We start from the raw sequence: 18,081 nt of genomic DNA, 5'->3' as shown, positions 1-18,081 counted from the left end.
TATGCTTCAGTGCACATTTTCTGACTGCAAACAGTACAAACGGAAATTAAAATGAATAAACAGCACAAAAGAAAAGCATGGTATGTGGAAGATGCAGGGTGAAAGAGTTTTTTTGTTTTATCTCTAACAAGCAGGTCATAAAACCATCAAACCAGCTGCCATGAAGTTAAAATTTACATGGCCCACCTTATAATTTGGAAATGTGGAGAATCTGGAGAAATGTGAGCAAAACCAGTTTCAAATAATTTCAAATGACTGTAGATTGCTGTTGAAATCCAAATCCTAGAGACGGCCACCACAAATTTCTGTTTGGTACTGAACTAAAAAAAAATGCCTATCCACGGCATTAAATTATTTTTAAAAATATGTACTTTTTTTTTTTTTTTTTAAATATCCCAGGTTGTTAATTTAAAACAGGATGGTATCAATCCCTGTCAAGGTTTATGGTAGCTGGCTCAAAAAGGACCTGCTGAGAGCAACTTTCGCCCTGATATGGCAGGTCTCCACTGCACTACTTTTATACCAGGTAACAAATACTTTTGAAACGGGAGATGCGCTCTCACAATTATGGGAAGACAGAGGAAAAAAGGAAGAGTTTAATTTAAAAGAACTCTCTCCTATTGTAGTGCTGCTCTCATTAAAAAGGTCAGAATACCAGGATGAAGACCATGCTTTACATATGTTCCGATGCTTCAAAGCTTTTGTTACAGTTATGTACAGTCATACCTTCACTGGCAGATCTACTTTGTTGCACATCCTCAGTTTTGTCAGTTTTTTCTGGTTTGTTTTCTTCCTTTTTGGGTGCGCTGGGAACCATTGCTGTCTGAGGTTCTGAAGGAGATGGGGATGAAGTTGTACAGGAAACATCTTTGGACTCTTCTGTTTTATTTGTTTCTATAATATCATAAATACTGATCAACCCACAGCAAGTAATGAATATTACACAACAGAATCTAAATTCAGCAAGTCATTAAAAAAAATATTCAGGGTTCTTCTTCCCTCTTTCCAGCTTCTTATGCTATGTACTCTTAAGATTTTTACTTAAGGTCCCCCCAGTACAGGTAGACTACCTTTTATCCGAACTTCCGAAAATCTTCTAAAAACCGAAGGTTTTTTCGTTCAGCGTAAGTCGTGCGCACGACATGACCAGAGTGGCGCATGACCCCGACCCCCCGCGCCGACCCCCACCGCCGACCCCGACCCCCCGCTGACCCCCCCGCCAACCCACCCCCGACAAATTTCCCAGTCTTATAAAATACCTTCCGAAATCCGAAATTTTCCAAAAACCGAAACACGGCTGGTCCCGAGGTTTTCGGATAAAGGATAGTCTACCTGTATCACCTTTTACCCAGCTTCTGGGAGGTGAATTAGGCCAACTGAGATGATTGGGCATTAATATTTCCTCACTGAGGAAAGGGAACACAGTCAGAAGCCTCCACATTGCAGCACAATTTGAGATCAACTCATCACAGGTTCCTCCAATGGATGGGAAAAATTATTCAGTGAGTTGCTTGGGCATACAGGCCTGGAAGGTTCGGTGCAATTAGAGCTGATTTATGTTAGGCAGAGTGGCAGGACAATTGGCCTCAGCACCCCACTGGAAGTGTGCATGTGTAGACGTTAGTTAAGGATAGAATCAGCCTTGGTTGCAATACAAAGGTCACTTGGGCGAGGGCACCTGTGAAACTATCCCAGCAAGAAGCTAACGTCTTTGGAGAGGGAGCACAAGGAAAGGAGAGAATGTGGCAGGGAAAACTGTCAAGAAAAAAAACTTGTGGGTACTGAGGAGAATAAGCCATGTCCTACCACTCTATGGCTGAAGGCATCACAGTTCCTTTAATTATGTGTGGTTATACCTGTCAAAAACTAGAGACATACCTGGTCAAAAAAATCAGTGTTATATCAGATAAAATCCTGGAGCTCAAATGAGTTAGAGAAATTTGCATTTATAACTTTAAAAACTTTTGGGTGAAGAATGACTGATAATACACCTTGATCAGCCACTTTCTTGGTTTTCTTGTCAGGCTCCTTAGTTTCTTCTTTCTCGCTGTCCTCTGAATTTGATCTCTCCTCTCCATCCTCCATCTGCTTAAAATCCAATTCCTGTTCCTCTGGAATAGGCTCCTTGGGAGCTTTCTACGAAACAGCATCAAAAACAAAGAAAAACAAGGAAAAGAATAAGATGTGCAGTTAAGTACCTTCTTTAACAATTAAAATACTTTTTTTGTTTAAACATTAATGCAAGAAATTGAAACTTTGGCAAAATTGTACAAAGATTCAAAAATGCAGAGTATTATACAATTCCTCGGACATGAATATTCTCGCTTTAGGTTTCAGCTTTGGCTCAGTGGTAGCACTCTTGACTCAAAGTCAGAAAGTTGTAGGTTCAGGGCTCACTCCAGTGTTGGGCACATAATCTAGGCGGACATTCTGGTGCAGAGGAAGTTCTGCATCGTTGGGAGTGTTGTTTTTCGGATGAGATGTTAAACTCTCAAGTGAATGTAAAAGATCCCATTGCACTATTAAAACAAAAGCAGGAGAGCTCTCTGTGTCCTGTTCAACTTTTATCCCTCAACCAACAGACTGTTGTAAAAACCTAACTGGTTCATTAATGCCCTCTAGGAAACAAAACCTGCCATCCTTACCCAGTTTGGCCAATGCAACTTTAGCCCCACACCAATGTGGTTGACTCTTACCTGCCCTCTGGCCTAGCAAGTCACTCACATATCAAACTGCGATCAGCAGTTCAAGAAGATAGCCCACTACCACTTTCCCAGCAACTAGGGATGGGCAATAAATGTCAGCCTCGTCAGTGATGCCATCTCTAGAATGAATAACATTTCAAATATTCAGGTCTGCACAACTTGAAATTTATGGTGTAATTAATTGCAATATAACTTGATGTGAATTGATAGTAACTTCACACCATCAAGCTTTAGCTGTTTGCTTAACCAATGCACCTGCCACTGGACTCGATATCCCCTCTCCATCACCACTGCACTGCGGCTGCAGTATGTACTATCTACAGGACGGACTGCAGCAACTCACCAAACTTACTTCAACAGCACTGTCCCTCCCGTGACCTCCAACACTGAGCAGGAGAGGAGCAATATCATGGAAACTCCATCACTCTAGATTCCCTACCAAATCACACACCATTATGGCTTGGACATATATTCCCATTTCTTCTTCCGAAATGCATCAAAATCCTGGAATTCCCACTGTAGCAATCAAACAAGGTACAGGAAACTTTTGATTAACCGGCCCCGAAATAACCAGAACACTCTATCCACCGGCAAAATTCAGGAGTCGGTTCAGGTAACTTTTTTTACTTTTAGTTACTTTTTTTAATTGATTTGTTGCTGTGCAAGGGTGTAGCTGAAGCTGTTGCTAAGCTACAGAGACGCTTGTTTTGAAGCTGTGAGCAACAGGGTTTGTTACTTTATACGGAGCTCTGAGCTCCGTATCTTTTACTATAGCGTTCGATTATCCGGAATTGATGAACCGGCAACACGTCGGTCCCGTCCGTGCCGGATACCAGAAAGTTTCCTGTAGCTCACCATCTTCTGAGAGCAGGAAAGAAGAGGTCAAAAATGGAGCCTTGCCAGCATCGCCCACATCCCATGAATAAACTAAAAATAATTAGCCACTCTACCATCACAGGCTATGGGGCAATTTTCTAAATTAACTGAAACCAGCCACAATTACAGCAATGAATGTGTATTTTGTGAAGTGTTGGATACTTAAGTTGAGCGATTTTTGTTTAGAGGTTCAACCGAATAATTCATCCCTTCGTAGAGCAGGATACCAAGTACCTTCACCACACGGACTGCAGCGGTTCAAGGCGGCGGCTCACCACCACCTTCTCAAGGGCAATTAGGGATGGGCAATAATGCTGGCCTTGCCAGCGACGCCCACATCCCATAAACAAATAAAAAAATCAAATCACACATGTAAAACAGGAGCAATTGTTCACTTATATTGCAGCCAACTGAAGGATTGTTATCCTATCTTAATGCCATAGATGGTAATAAAAAATTTTCAGGAGGAAGGAATGAGAAAAGAAAAAAAGTGAGAACTATTTCCCAAAGTCTCACTAAAAATAGGTCCTTCATTTACAGGAAACTCTATTATCCAGCACCAACGGGACCGGCATGGTGCCGGTTTATCAAAAAGTCCGGATCACAGAGAGGTATAGTTTAAAAGGTACGAGAGCTCCGTACACAGCAACAAATCCAGGCTTCCCTGTTGCTTAGCAACATGTGCAGGAACTCCGGCCACAGACCAAGTGTCCCTGTTGCTTAGCAACAAGTGCACGAACCCCAGTTACACAGCCACAGATCCAGGAACAGCCACTAATATGAAGTAAAACTTACCTGAGCCTACTCCTGAATTTTGCCGGTTAACAGAGATTTCCGGTTATTTAGGTGCCGGTTATAAGAGAGTTTCCTGTATTTGAAAAGTAGGCTGCTTTGTTTGCTTACATAGCAATGTATTTTTGCAAACTTAAGTTAACAATTAAAAGAATGACTTGAAAGAACTTGCATTTATGGAACATCTTATCACATCTCAAAGAAATGTGCAGAATAAATTACGCTGTGCAGTTATTACATGGGCAACTTTGGCAGCCATTTTGCAGAAAGCGTGGCACCAAGGAGCCCTAGTTAAATTGAAATCAATGGGAATCAGGAGGAAAACTCTCCACTGGCTGGATTCATACCTAGAACAAAGGAAGATGGTTGTGGCTGTTGGAGGCCAATCATCGCAGCCCCAGGACACAGCTGTAGGAGTTCTTTCGGGCAGTGTCCCAGGCCCAACCAGCTTCAGCTGCTTCATCAATGACCTTCCCTCCATCATATGCAGTGTTCATTTCCATTCGTAATTCCTCAGACAATGAAGCAGTCTGTACCCACATGCAGCAAGACCTGATCATCATCCAGATTTGAGCCGTTAAGTGGCAAGTAACATTCACGCCACACAAGTGCCAGATGATGACCATCTCCAAAAAGAGTGTCTAACCACCTCCCTTTGACATTCAATGGCATTACCATCATCAAATCACCCACCAACATCATCCTGGGAAGGGAGGGTAGGTCACCACTTGCCAGAAATTTAACTGGACCAGCCACATAAATACTGTGGCTGCAAGAGCAGGTCAGAGGCTGGGTATTCTGTAGCGAGTGACTCACCTCCCGACTCCTCAAAGCCTTTCCACCACCTACAAGGCACAAGTCAGGAGTGTGATGGAATACTGTCCACTTGCCTGGATGAGTGCAGCTCCAACAACATTCAAGAAGCTCAACACCATTGAGGACAAAGCAACCCGCTTGACTGGCACCCCATCCACCACCTTAAACATTCACTCCCTCCACCACCGGCGCAATGTGGCTGCAGTGTGTACCATCTACAAGATGCACTGCAGCAACTCCCCAGTTTCTTCCAGAGCACCTCCCAAACCCGCAAATTCTACCACCTAGAAGGACAAGGAAAGCAGGCGCATGGGAACAGCACCATCTGCAAGTTTCCCTCCAAGTCACACATCATCCTGACTTGGAAAAATATCATCGCTGGGTCAAAATCCTAGAACTCCCTATCCAACAGCACTATGAGAGCACCTTCACCACACTGACTGCAGCGTCTCAAGGCGGCAGCTCACCACCACCTTCTCAAGGGCAATTAGGGATGGGTAATAAATGCTGGCCTTGCCAGCGACACCCATATCCTGTGAATGAATAAAAAAAATCCCCCAAACAGCAATGAGATGAATGATTAATTAATCTGGTTTGAGGGAGGAACGTACGATGCGACCTTCAACATCCACCCGAAACACCAGAACAGGTAGGTGTCCTTGACTTAACATCTCATCCAATGGAAGGGTGCATTGAATTAGTATGACTTTACAAAAATCAGTTTCCCCCTGAGGATATTAATCCAAAAACTGGTAATTAGAACATAATTTTTGCTATAAATCATGGTTTAAGCTGCCAAGTAGTCCACTGATTCACTTCAAATTCTCTAGATTATAAAGGAAGTAGACATACACTTAACTACCATCTTTTAGTCACGTCTTGTTAACATATAGCACTGTGAGTTGGACACATACTCTTACTAGGAGGCAATTATTTTGTGCAGACCTCTCCCTTGCATGACATTGAGGTAGGGAAGGAGGTTGGACTCCTGTGTGTTGGAGGAACAGAGGCAAAGGTTGCACTGGAGCAAGGGAATGTAAGGGGGGGGGGGGGGGGGGGGGGAGGGGGCTGGAGGAGTTTTGTTGCCAGATTGCCTCTAACCACCAGTTTTACAACACAGGATAACTGAAATTCACAAAGGTATGTAGACACCGCCTATTATGCAAGATCAAGAAGTTAATTACAAAAATATTCTTTAAAAGAGTTTTAAATTTGATGTGATAAACCACAGTTTGAAGCAAATGCAAGTAGCAGCAACATTTTAGGGCTAGAGAAAGTTTTGTGACATGCAGATCATATATTTATGATATATTGAGGTGGCAATTACTATAAAAGGATTACATAGGATATACAGCACAGAAACAGGCCATTCGGCCCAACCAGTCCATGCCGGCATTTATGCTCCACATGAGCCTCCTCCCGTCTTTCCTCATCTAAATCTATCAGCATAACCCTCTATTCCCTTTTCCCTCATATGCTTGTCTAGCCTCCCCTTAAATGTATCTATACTATATTCACTTCAACCACTCCCTGTGGTAGCGAGTTCCACATTCTCACCACTCTTTGGGTAAAGGAGTTTCTTCTGAATTCCCTATTGGATTTCTTGGTGAATCTCATATCGATGGCCTCTAGTTAAGCTCTTCCCCACAAGTGGAAACATTCTCTCTGTATCCAATCCATCAAAATTTTTCATAATTTTAAAGACCTCTCTTAGGTCACCCCTCAGCCTTCTTTTTTCAAGAGAAAAGAGACCCAGCCTGTTCATCCTTTCCCGAAATGTATACCCTCTATATGGATAGACCAGTACAAGCTGAAAGAAACTGCTGAGAGTTCTGAGCAACCCGTTCCCACAGGACAGACCAAGCAATAGAAATTACCTATGAAGTTCGGTACAGTTTTGAATTTCGTGTAAGTTATTAAGGAGACTTTACATCGGTTAGGCATGGGGGCGAATGGATGGTTCCCAGCTTGTTTTTTTTTTGTTTTTTTTAAAAAGCGAACTGAACTGAGGAAATCATATTTGATGCATTTTAAGTTACTGAGATGATGGGGGGGAAAAGAGTGGAAAGGAGAGAAAAGAGAGGAAGCTTAGCAAAGAGTATCTTTATCAGCCTTGTCTCAGTGGTAGCGCTCTCGCAATAGTCAAAAGGTCATAGATTCAAACCCCACTCCAGAGACTTAAGCACCTAATCTAGGCGGACACTTCAGTGCAGTACTAAGCAAGTGCTGTGTTCTCGCAGGCACCGACTTCTCATTCAAGCAGACGTAAAAAATCTCATGACACTGTTTGAAGAGCAGGGTTGTTCTGGTGCCCTGGCCAAAATTTACCCTCAACCAACATAACTTAAAACAGATTATCTGGTCATTTATCTCACTTCTGTTTCTAAGACTTTGCTGTGCACAAATTGGTTGCCACATTTCCCTACATTAAACAGTAACCACAAATCAAAAGTACTTAATCGGCTGTGAAGTACCGTGGCACATCCCAAGGTCACGAAAGGCACTATATAAATGCAAACTGTTTCTTTCTTTACCGTAAGGACATATTTAAACCCATTAGTAATTTTGTAGTACTTGAACATGAAGAATGACAGTGTAAGAAATAGATATTCCGCCTCAGCCACAAGCACTCCCAATCATCAATGGCATGTTAACTGCAGTCAAAGTTTTTTGTACGCTGCCAAGAAAATATCCCTCCGTTCCAGACTCAAAACAATCTTAGTACACTATCACACTATTTCTATTTTGTTTTAGGAGCAGGTACTTTGTATCATTCTTCTGAATTTGAACCAAATCATGGTGTTTAATTATATCCACTTTAAGCTTACTCAAAAAATGCCCTGCTGATTTTACTTGAGTATTCAATGGCCAGGAAGTCATTTTCATCCTCATTTGCGCAGTCATGAGTTGGATCCAGTGTTGAGATAGAGGTTTCAATCACCACTGCTTTAGATAGAAGCCAACACCAACACTATTACAAAATATAGCTATCCAAACAAGTGGCCTGAATAAGGTTACATACCATTCTACAAAACTCCATCACGTGAAGTGACTTACACAAATTGAGAGATCTAAGAAATTAGAAATACCCCCACCTTTAAGGACATAAATGCTCCAGAAGAATCAAACGTTCCCATCTCTTCCTCTGCATCCTCTAGACACCATTCTGGCAAGCTGTCCTTTTCGTCATCCATACTACCACTACCAGAGCGCACTCGTCTGTACCCCCGTTCATCATCTCGATCTCGGTAATCAAATTCAAACCGTCTCCTGCGCTCCACGGCTTCCCGCCAACCTGTAGAACAAGGCCCATCTGTTAAAAAGTTCAGAGAAAGTTTGAACACAGAAAGTAGCTAAAACCATGTAAATTCTCAAAACCAACAATGCTATTAACAGTAAGGGGCATTAAACACAGACCAAAAAAAGTCCCAGGTTCAATGTCCATTACATGCTGAACTAGTTGATCTCAACAGGGTAAGTGCAGTGCCATAATCAGCCTTAGTACCCCAGTTAGGAATGGGGAAATTGGCCTGAGCTCCCATTTCTGACCACAATCCAGTAAGTCTTGCTGAAAATGCACGTACGCATTACAATCAAACTCAACTGCGGTGTGTCCCATAGTCTAATAACCTGCTGGCACTCAGCGCCAAAGATTATTCATTGACGACAGCCACTTCATATGTTGAAAATAAGATTCAAATGATATGGTAATTGTAATTGCCAATGCTTTACCCATTTCTCTGCCTTAACATATTCATACATTTATAGATGTTTTCCACGGATCTTCATTTAGAAATGTCTTCACTGGATACAATAATTGTTCAACTGCGTGACATATACCCTATAACTATAAACAGCAAGCAAGAAAACAGGTCAGAATTCTCAATACTTAATGTCCATTCAGGTTCCTTTTAGACAAAAACTACCTGAACTGTAAGTCTCCTACTTTTCCTCATATTTCCTACCTTAATACCTAATTTTAAATACAACCCATGAAACAAGCTGTTTTATGCTCCAAAAAATATGGCGGCCAGTTTTTTAGTTGCTGTTCATCAAGTACAGCCTGGGGATTCACTGACATTTCTCTACTTAAAATGACCAATTTACACCAGACATGAGTTATGCAATATTTAGATCATGTGATAAATTCGGACCAGGAGAGCACCGAGGCGGAGTACAAAAGGAGGAGCGAGGCGAGGCCCGACCAGATCGGACCAGGAGAGCACCGAGGCTGAGTATAAAAGGAGGAGCGAGGCGAGGCCCGACCAGATCGGACCAGGAGAGCACCGAGGCCGAGTATAAAAGGAGGAGCGAGGCAAGGCGAGGCCCGACCAGATCGGACCAGGAGAGCACCGAGGCCGAGTATAAAAGGAGGAGCGAGGCAAGGCGAGGCCCGACCAGATCGGACCAGGAGAGCACCGAGGCCGAGTATAAAAGGAGGAGCGAGGCGAGGCTTACCAACTCAGCAGCGGGGAGAGAGGTAAAAAGTAATCAGAGTGTGACGTCACCAGGGAGCAGGTAAGTGATTGGTTGGTGAGTATTTCTCTTTTTTAAACTTTAACTCTGTGGTTTATAGTTGCTAAAATCTTTTCTGGTGTAGCGGGGACTGTTGGTAAACCATACAAGCGCCTTAGAGTTTATCTTTAATTGGTGATAGTGAATTAAGTTAAATTAATTAAAGGGTAAGTCATGCCAGGAGAGCCCAGCCCCGTGTTATGCTCCTCTTGCTCTATGTGGGAATTCAGGATGTCCCTGATGACATGTGCCAGAAATGCATCCAGCTGCGGCTACTAGCAGACCGCATTGCGGCGCTGGAGCTGCGGATGGATGGGCTTTGGAGCATTCACGATGCTGAGAGGGTCGTGGATAACACGTTTGATGAGGTGGTCACACCGCAGGTAAGGGCTGCACAGGCAGAAGGGAAATGGGTGACCATCAGGCAGAGCAGTAGAGGCAGGCAGGTAGGTAGTAGTGCAGGGGACCCCTGTGGCCATCCCCCTCTCAAACAGGTATACCGATTTGGATACTGTTGAGGGGGATGACTTACCAGAGGAAGGAAGCAGCAGCCAACTTCCCGGCACATGGGGTGCTTCTGCTGCTCAGGAAGGGAGGAAAAAGAGTGGGAGGGCAATAGTGGTAGGGGATTCTATCGTAAGGGGAACAGATAGGCGTTTCTGTGGGCGTAGACGTGACTCCAGGATGGTTTGTTGCCTCCCTGGTGCCAGGGTCAAGGATGTCACTGAACGGCTGCAGGGCATTCTGAAGGGGGAGGGTGAACAGTCAGAGGTCGTGGTTCACATTGGGACCAATGACATGGGTAGGAAGAGGGATGAGGTCCTGCAGCAAGAATTTAGGGAGCTAGGTAGCAGATTAAAGAGGACCTCAAAGGTTGTAATCTCTGGACTACTCCCGGTGCCACGTGCTGGTGAGTATAGGAATAGGAGGATAGAGCAGATGAATGCGTGGCTGAAGAGTTGGTGCAGGAGGGAGGGCTTTAGTTTCCTGGATCACTGGGCCTGCTTCTGGGGAAGGTGGGACTTGTACAAGTCGGACGGGTTGCACCTGAACCAGAGCGGGACAAATATCCTTGCGGGGGGGGTTTGCTAGCACTGTTCGGGGGGGGGGGGGGGTTAAACTAAAATGAAAGGGGGTTGGGAACCTGAGCAGGGAGACAGAGGAAAGGGAAACAGGGATAAAAGCAAAAGATAGGAAGGAGAAAAACAAAAGTGGCAGTCAGAGAAATCAACGGTTTAAATCAAACGTGGCCACAGTAAATAATAATTCTAATAGGTCTAAGAGCGTTAAAAAAACAAGCCTGAAGGCTGTGTGTCTTAATGCGAGGAGCATTTGTAATAAGGTGGATGAATTGGCTGCGCAAATAGAGGTAAACGAATATGATTTGGTTGGGATTACGGAAACGTGGCTCAAGGATGGCCAAGACTGGGAACTCAACATCCAGGGGTATTCGATATTCAGGGAAGATAGGCAAAAAGGAAAGGGAGGTGGGGTAGCATTACTGGTTAAAGAAGGGATTAATACAATTGTAATGAAGGATATTAGCTCTGATGATGTGGAATCTGTATGGGTAGAATTGAGAAATACTAAGGGGAAAAAAACATTAGTGGGAGTTGTATATAGATCTCCCAACAGTAAGGCGGAGGTTGGGGATGGCATTAAAAAGGGAAATTAAAGAAGCGTGCAATAAGGGCACAGCAGTCATCATGGGTGACTTTAATCTACATATAGATTGGGCCAACCAAATTAGTAACAATACTGTGGAGGAGGAATTCCTGGAGTGTTTACGGGATGGTTTCCTGGACCAGTATGTCAAGGAACCAACCAGAGATCAGGCCATCTTAGACTGGGTATTATGTAACGAGAAAGGATTAATTAGCAATCTTGTTGTACGAGGCCCCTTGGGTCGGAGCGATCATAATATGATCGAATTCTTCATTAAGATGGGGAATTAAGTACTTTACTCAGAGACTAGGGTCCTCAATTTAAATAAAGGAAACTACGATGGTCTGAGGAGCGAGTTGGGTAGGATTGATTGGGGAATGGCACTCAAAGGGTTGACGGTGGATACGCAATGGCAAACATTCAAAGACCGAATGGATGAGCTACAGAATTTGTTCATCCCAGTTTGGCATAAAAATAAAACAAAAAAGGTGACTCAACCGTGGCTAACAAGGGAAATTAGAGATAGCATAAGATCCAAGGAGACGACATATAAATTGGCCAGAAAAAGCAATAATCCCGAGGATTGGGAGCAGTTTAGGATTCAACAAAGGAATTAATTAAGAAAGGGAAAATAGAATAGGAGAGTAAGCTAGCAGGGAACATAAAACTGATTGTAAAAGCTTTTATAGATATGTGAAGAGAAAAAGATTGGTGAAGTCAAGCGTAGGTCCCTTGCAGTCAGAATCAGGGGAATTTATAATGGGAAACAAAGAAATGGCAAACCAACTAAATTCATACTTTGGTTCTGTCTTCACAAAGGAGGACACAAATAACCTCCCAGAGATGCCGGGAACATAGGGCCTGATGAAAGGGTGGAACTGAAAGAAATCAGTATTTGTAGGGAAATGGTGTTAGGAAAATTGATGGGACTGAAGGCCGATAAATCCCCAAGGCCTGATAATCTACATCACAGGGTACTTAAGGAAGTGGCCCTAGAAATAGTAGATGCATTGCTGGTCATCTTCCAGAACTCGATAGACTCTGGAACAGTACCCATGGATTGGAGGGTAGCTAATGTTACCCCACTATTCAAAAAAGGTGGTAGAGAAAAAGCAGGGAATTATAGACCGGTAAGCCTGACATCGGTAGTGGGGAAAATGCTAGAATCTATTATAAAAGATGTAATAGCAGAGCACTTGGTAAGCAGTGACAGGATCGGACAAAGTCAACATGGATTTACAAAAGGTAAATCATGCTTGACTAATCTACTGGAATTTTTTGAGGATGTAACTGGTAAAATAGATAAGGGAGAACCAGTGGATGCGGTGTATTTGGACTTTCAGAAGGCTTTCGATAAGGTCCCACATAAGAGATTAGCGTGCAAAATTAAGGCACATGGGATTGGAGGCAAGGTATTGACTTGGATAGAGAACTGGTTGGCGGACAGAAGGCAGAGAGTTGGAATAAACGGGTCGTTTTCCGAGTGGCAGGCAGTGACTAGTGGGGTACCACAAGGATCGGTCCTAGGACCCCAGCTGTTCACAATATATATTAATGATCTGGACGAGGGAATTGGATGTAATATCTCCAAATTTGCAGACGACACAAAGCTGGGTGGGAGGGTAAGCTGTGAGGAGGATGTCGAGAAACTCCAGTACGATTTGGACAGATTGGGTGATTGGGCAGAAACATGGCAAATGCACTATAATGTGGATAAATGTGAGGTTATCCACTTTGGTGGCAAAAACAGGAAGGCAGATTATTTGAATGGCAATAGATTGGGAGAAGGGGAAGTGCAGAGAGACCTGGGCGTCCTTGTGCACCAGTCGCTGAAGGTAAGCATGCAGGTGCAGCAGGCGATTAAGAAGGCAAATGGTATGTTGGCCTTCGTAGCAAGAGGGTTCGAGTACAGGAACAAGGATGTCTTGCTACAGTTGTACAGGGCCTTGGTGAGACAGCACCTTGAGTATTGTGTGCAGTTTTGGTCGCCTTATCTGAGGAAGGATGTTCTTGCCATGGAGGGAGTGCAGCGAAGATTCACCAGGCTGATACCTGGGATGGCAGGAATGACGTATGAGGAGAGATTGTGTTGATTGGGCTTATACTCACTGGAGTTTAGAAGATTGAGAGGGGATCTCATCGAAACCTATAAAATTCTGTCAGGCCTGGACAGACTAGATGCAGGAAGGATGTTTATGATGGCCGGGGAGTCCAGAACAGGGGTCATAGTCTAAGGATAAGGGGTAAGCCATTTAGGACTGAAATGAGGAGGAATTTCTTCACCCAGAGAGTGGTGAACCTGTGGAATTCTCTGCCACAGAGGGCGGTGGAGGCCAGTTCATTAAATATATTCAAGAAAGAGTTGGATATATTTCTTAAGGCTAAAGGGATCAAGGGATATGGGGAGATGGCAGGGACAGGGTACTGAATTTGGATGATCAGCCATGATCTCATTGAATGGCGGAGCAGGCTCGAAGGGCCGAATGGCCTACTCCTGCTCCTATCTTCTATGCAGTCTATGATTATTATATTAGTCAATCGCCTGTGTAATTGGACATGGGGAACCAAGTGCAGTATTCAAGTCAAGCAGTGTTAGAAGGTGGGAGGATAAACGAACCGAGGTGGTACAGGGCTAAAGAAGCTAGCTGCCAGACTGCGCTTGCGGCAGGTGACGAGATCCAACACGAGGGAAAAACCTACTTGACCTCGTCCTCACCAATCTGTCGCAGATGCATCTGTCCATGACAGCATCAGTAGCAGTAACTCTGCACAGTCCTTGGAGAGACGAAGTCCCGTCTTGTGATGTGTGGCACTACCACCGTGCTAAATGGGATAGATTCAGAACAGATCTAGCAGCTCAAAACTGGGCATCCAAGAGGCGCTGTGGGCCATCAGCAGCAGCAGAATTGTATTCCACCACAATCTGTAACCTCATGGCCCAGCATATCCCTCACTCTTACCATTACCATCAAGCCACGGGACCAATCCTGGTTCAATGAGGAGTGCAGAAGAGCATGCAGGAGCAGTACCAGGCATACCTAAAAATGAGGCGTCAACCTGGCGAAGCTGCAACAGGACTACATGCATGTTAAACAGCACGCTATAGACAGAGTTAAGCAATCCCACAGTCAACGGACCTGATCAAAGCTCTGCAGTCTTGCCGCATCCAGTCGTGAATGGTGGTGGACAATTAAACAACGAACAGGAGGCGGAGGCTCCACGAATATCCCCATCCATAATGATGGCAGAGGCCAGCACGCGAGTGCAAAAGACAAGGCTGAAGCGTTTGCAACCATCTTCAGCCAGAAGTGCTGAGTGGATGATCCATATTGGCCTCTTTCGGAGGTCCCCACCATCACTGAAGCCAGTCTTCAGCCAATTTGATTCACGTCACGTGATATCAAGAAATGGTTGAGCGCACTGGATACAGCAAAGGCTTTGGGCCCCGACAACATCCTGGCTGTCGTGCTGAAGACTTGTGCTCCAGAACTAGCCACGCCTCTAGTCAAGCTGTTCCAGTACAGCTACAACACTGGCATCTACCTGACAATGTGGAAAACTGCCCAGGTATGTCCTGTTCACAAAAAGCAGGACAAATTCAATCCAGCCAATTACCGCCCTCAGTCAACTCTCAATCATCAGCAAAGTGATGGAAGGTGTCATCAACAGTGCTATCAAGCGGCATTTACTCACCAATAACCTGCTCACCGATGCTCAGTTTGGGTTCCGCAATGACCACTCTGCTCAAGACCTCATTACAGCCTTGGTTCAAACATGGACAAAGGAGCTGAATTCCAGAGGCTAGAGGAGAGTGACTGCCCTTGACATCAAGGCAGCATTTGACAGAGTGTAGCATCAAGGAGCCCTAGAAAAACTGAAATCAATGGGACTCGGGGGAGGGGGGGGGACTCTCCACTGGCTGGAGTCGTACCTAGCACAAAGGAAGATGGTTGTGGTTGTTGGAGGTCAATCATCTCTGCCCCCAGGACATTGCTACAGGAGTTCCTCAGGGCAGTATCCTAGGCCCAACCACCTTCAGCTGCTTCATCAATGACCTTCCCTCCATCATAAGGTCAGAAGTGGGGATGTTCACTGATGGTTGCACAGTGTTCAGTGCCATTCACAACTCCCCAGATAATGAAGCAGGACCTGGACAACATTCAGGCTTGGGCTGATGTGTGGCGCGAATGTTACCTGCCACTTAAGTGCCAGGCAATGACTATCTCCAACAAGAGAGTGTAACCACCGTCCCTTGACATTCAACGGCAATACCATCGCCGAATTCCCCACCATCAACATCCTGGTGGTCACCATTCACCAGAAACTTAACTGGACCAGCCACATAAATACTGTGGCTACAAGAGCAGGTCAGAGGCTGGGTATTCTGTAGCGAGTGGCTCACCTCCCGACTCCCCAAAGCCTTTTAACCATCTACAAGGCACAAGTCAGGAGTGGGATGGAATACTTTCCATTTGCTTGGATGAGTGCAGCTCCAACAACACTCAAGAAGCTCAACACCATTGAGGACAAAGCAGCCTGCTTGATCAGCACCCCATCCACCATCTTAAACATTCACTCTCTTCACCACCGGCATCCCATAGCTGCAGTGTGTACCATCTACAAGATGCACCGCAGCAACTCGCCAAGGCTTCTTCAGCAGCACCTCCCAAACCCATGACCTCTACCACCTAGAAGGACAAGGGCAGCAGGCGCATGGGAACACCATCACCTCCAAGTTCCCCTCCAAGTCACACACCATCCTGACTTGGAAATATATCGTCGTTCCTTCATCGTGGCTGGGTCAAAATCTTGGAACTCCCTCCATAACAGAGCACTGACTGCAGCGCTTGAAGGCGGCGGCTCACCACCACCTTCGCAAGGGCAATTAGGGATGGGCAATAAATGCTGGCCTTGCCAACGACACCCACATCCCAGGAACGAATAAAAAAAAGTTAGGAGGTAGAAGATGGACATTAGGAGTGATGCCGGGGGAGTGTGGGGGGGGGGGGGGGGGGGTGGAGGAGGAGGAGGGAAGAGATAGCATGAGCAACATCTCATCTTAGGTTGTGGTGCCGGGGGAGGGTTAAGTCAACCAGAAAAGATTTTCAGCTGTGAGGAAGGGGGTAGAGAAGAGAGCCGGCAACCACTCTCTGTGGACCTGCAACAAGGCAGTAAATAATCCCAGCGATTAGTTACCTATTGCAGCGGCCAATTTCACAGGGAAAAAAAAATCGATATTCAACCTGATGCTACGAGATTTCTCAGCCGGGAAAGCTAAAATAGCATACCGGTCCCCCAGTTGAGCCGACACCCCTTGGTCCACAGCTCAGCTAAATGCTGCTCCCTGCTGCCAATTCATGCGGGCACAAGTCGGACGCTTCCTTTGGCTTTCTGCAGGCTGTGCTATAGCAGAGTTCCCATCCCTGCTCGGCAAGTGGGCCAATGCTTCCATAGCTTTGCAGCCAACTGACCAAACTCTCAACAGGCCGCAGGAGTTCTCAGGTAGACCTTCAAAAATAGGCATGCAACCAGAGACCCAATTTTTTTTTTTTTTTTTTTTTTTTTTTTTAAGTGTGACCTTGAAACTTAATCACTGCAGATACTAAGCCTTTGTGGTAAAGCAAAGGAATTGGTGCAGAGCCATCAAGTGGTAAAAATTAGCAATAGCATGTAGAATTAAACCTATAGTTTAACACTACAGAACATCAGGTAACATTTCCTCAGCTCCATTACAGCTAGCCTACCACGCGACATCACAGCACCACCTACAGGTGTAATTCCAATGACGTGTTGCAGTTCACTCAGTGGTATTTTACATTACTAAGCTGGAGCTACCATATTTGCAGTAAGACTTAACATCAAGCCCCTATGTACAGAAAGCTAGGAGAACTAAACTAATTAGAATGGTCCATTACCTTCCTTGCAGAGTATAAAACAATATTTTACATAGAATAATTTGATTGTAAATGACTAGCACATTTGACTTTGGCATAGTATATATCATATAATTTGGATAATCTAGTTATTTCTATCTGGTTTTAAAATGCTACCTTTAAATTTATTCTATCATTCATAAGTTATAAGTCTTCTCCTGTGCCGCCATTTCACCCCCAACTACCCCCCACTTTTTTGGGGGGGGGGGGGGTCACCCCCAACTACCCCCCACTTTGGGGGGGGGGGGGGGGGGTTCAGAAACCCACTTCTACATTTTGCATTAAGTACAGCGTGACAGATAGCGGGCATTAGCAGGCCAAGAAACTTATTTGGCTCTCACACCTGGGCTGTGAGGTTGCCACCTGTCACCTTCTCGACGAGGCCCAACTAAACGCCAACCTCCATCGTCATCCTCACCGTTCTGTTCATCTCTACAGACCCGCCAGTTCTCACTCTCTGAACGTATGAATTCATGCTTTCTTGTTGACGACGATCCCATTTCTTCAAAAGTTGGTCTCCCTAGATACAAGAAAAATAAGTTCTTTAGAGTCTATATAAATGCAAAACTTGATGGGATTTTATTTAGGTGGGATCCTCTTTGCTGATAGGAGCTGGCCGATGATGTGCATGACCACAGTGCACCACATCATTAATATAGGTGGATGTCCAAATTGAATTAGGATTTATGTGGTTAATACAAGTTTTACAAAGCAATGATTAACAGGTAACTCAGCAACAAATACTGTCCCCCAGTTACAATATTTTGTCATTCATAATG

The 18,081-nt window shown here is 44.7% G+C and overlaps 1 protein-coding gene across 6 annotated transcripts in view; it reads right to left on the bottom strand.

Annotated features, from left to right (window-relative positions):
* Nucleotides 1-18,081, bottom strand: part of gigyf2 (GRB10 interacting GYF protein 2) — a 156,738-nt gene that overhangs the window by 80,427 nt on the left and 58,230 nt on the right. For 4 of the 6 annotated variants that reach the window (XR_015078714.1, XM_085990566.1, XM_085990564.1 and 1 more), the window contains 4 exons: nucleotides 17,646-17,822; nucleotides 8,285-8,484; nucleotides 1,992-2,136; nucleotides 727-894 (listed from right to left, as the gene is read on the bottom strand). Coding sequence is in view for 5 of the 6 variants with exons in the window: in XM_085990566.1 (XP_085846692.1) it covers nucleotides 727-894; nucleotides 1,992-2,136; nucleotides 8,285-8,484; nucleotides 17,646-17,822 (690 nt within the window). In the remaining variant the exon portion in view is untranslated. The remainder of the gene's footprint in view (nucleotides 1-726; nucleotides 895-1,991; nucleotides 2,137-8,284; nucleotides 8,485-17,645; nucleotides 17,823-18,081) is intronic. The other 2 variants (XM_085990565.1, XM_085990567.1) reach the window with 2 other exon arrangements.

This window comes from Somniosus microcephalus, chromosome 6, assembly GCF_052327205.1.
Source record: "Somniosus microcephalus isolate GS21.2 chromosome 6, FLI_Smic_1.0, whole genome shotgun sequence".
Classification (NCBI taxonomy): Eukaryota; Metazoa; Chordata; class Chondrichthyes; order Squaliformes; family Somniosidae; genus Somniosus; species Somniosus microcephalus.
The sequence above is the reverse complement of the archived record's forward strand: the minus strand, read 5'-3'. Positions and strand labels throughout refer to the sequence as shown.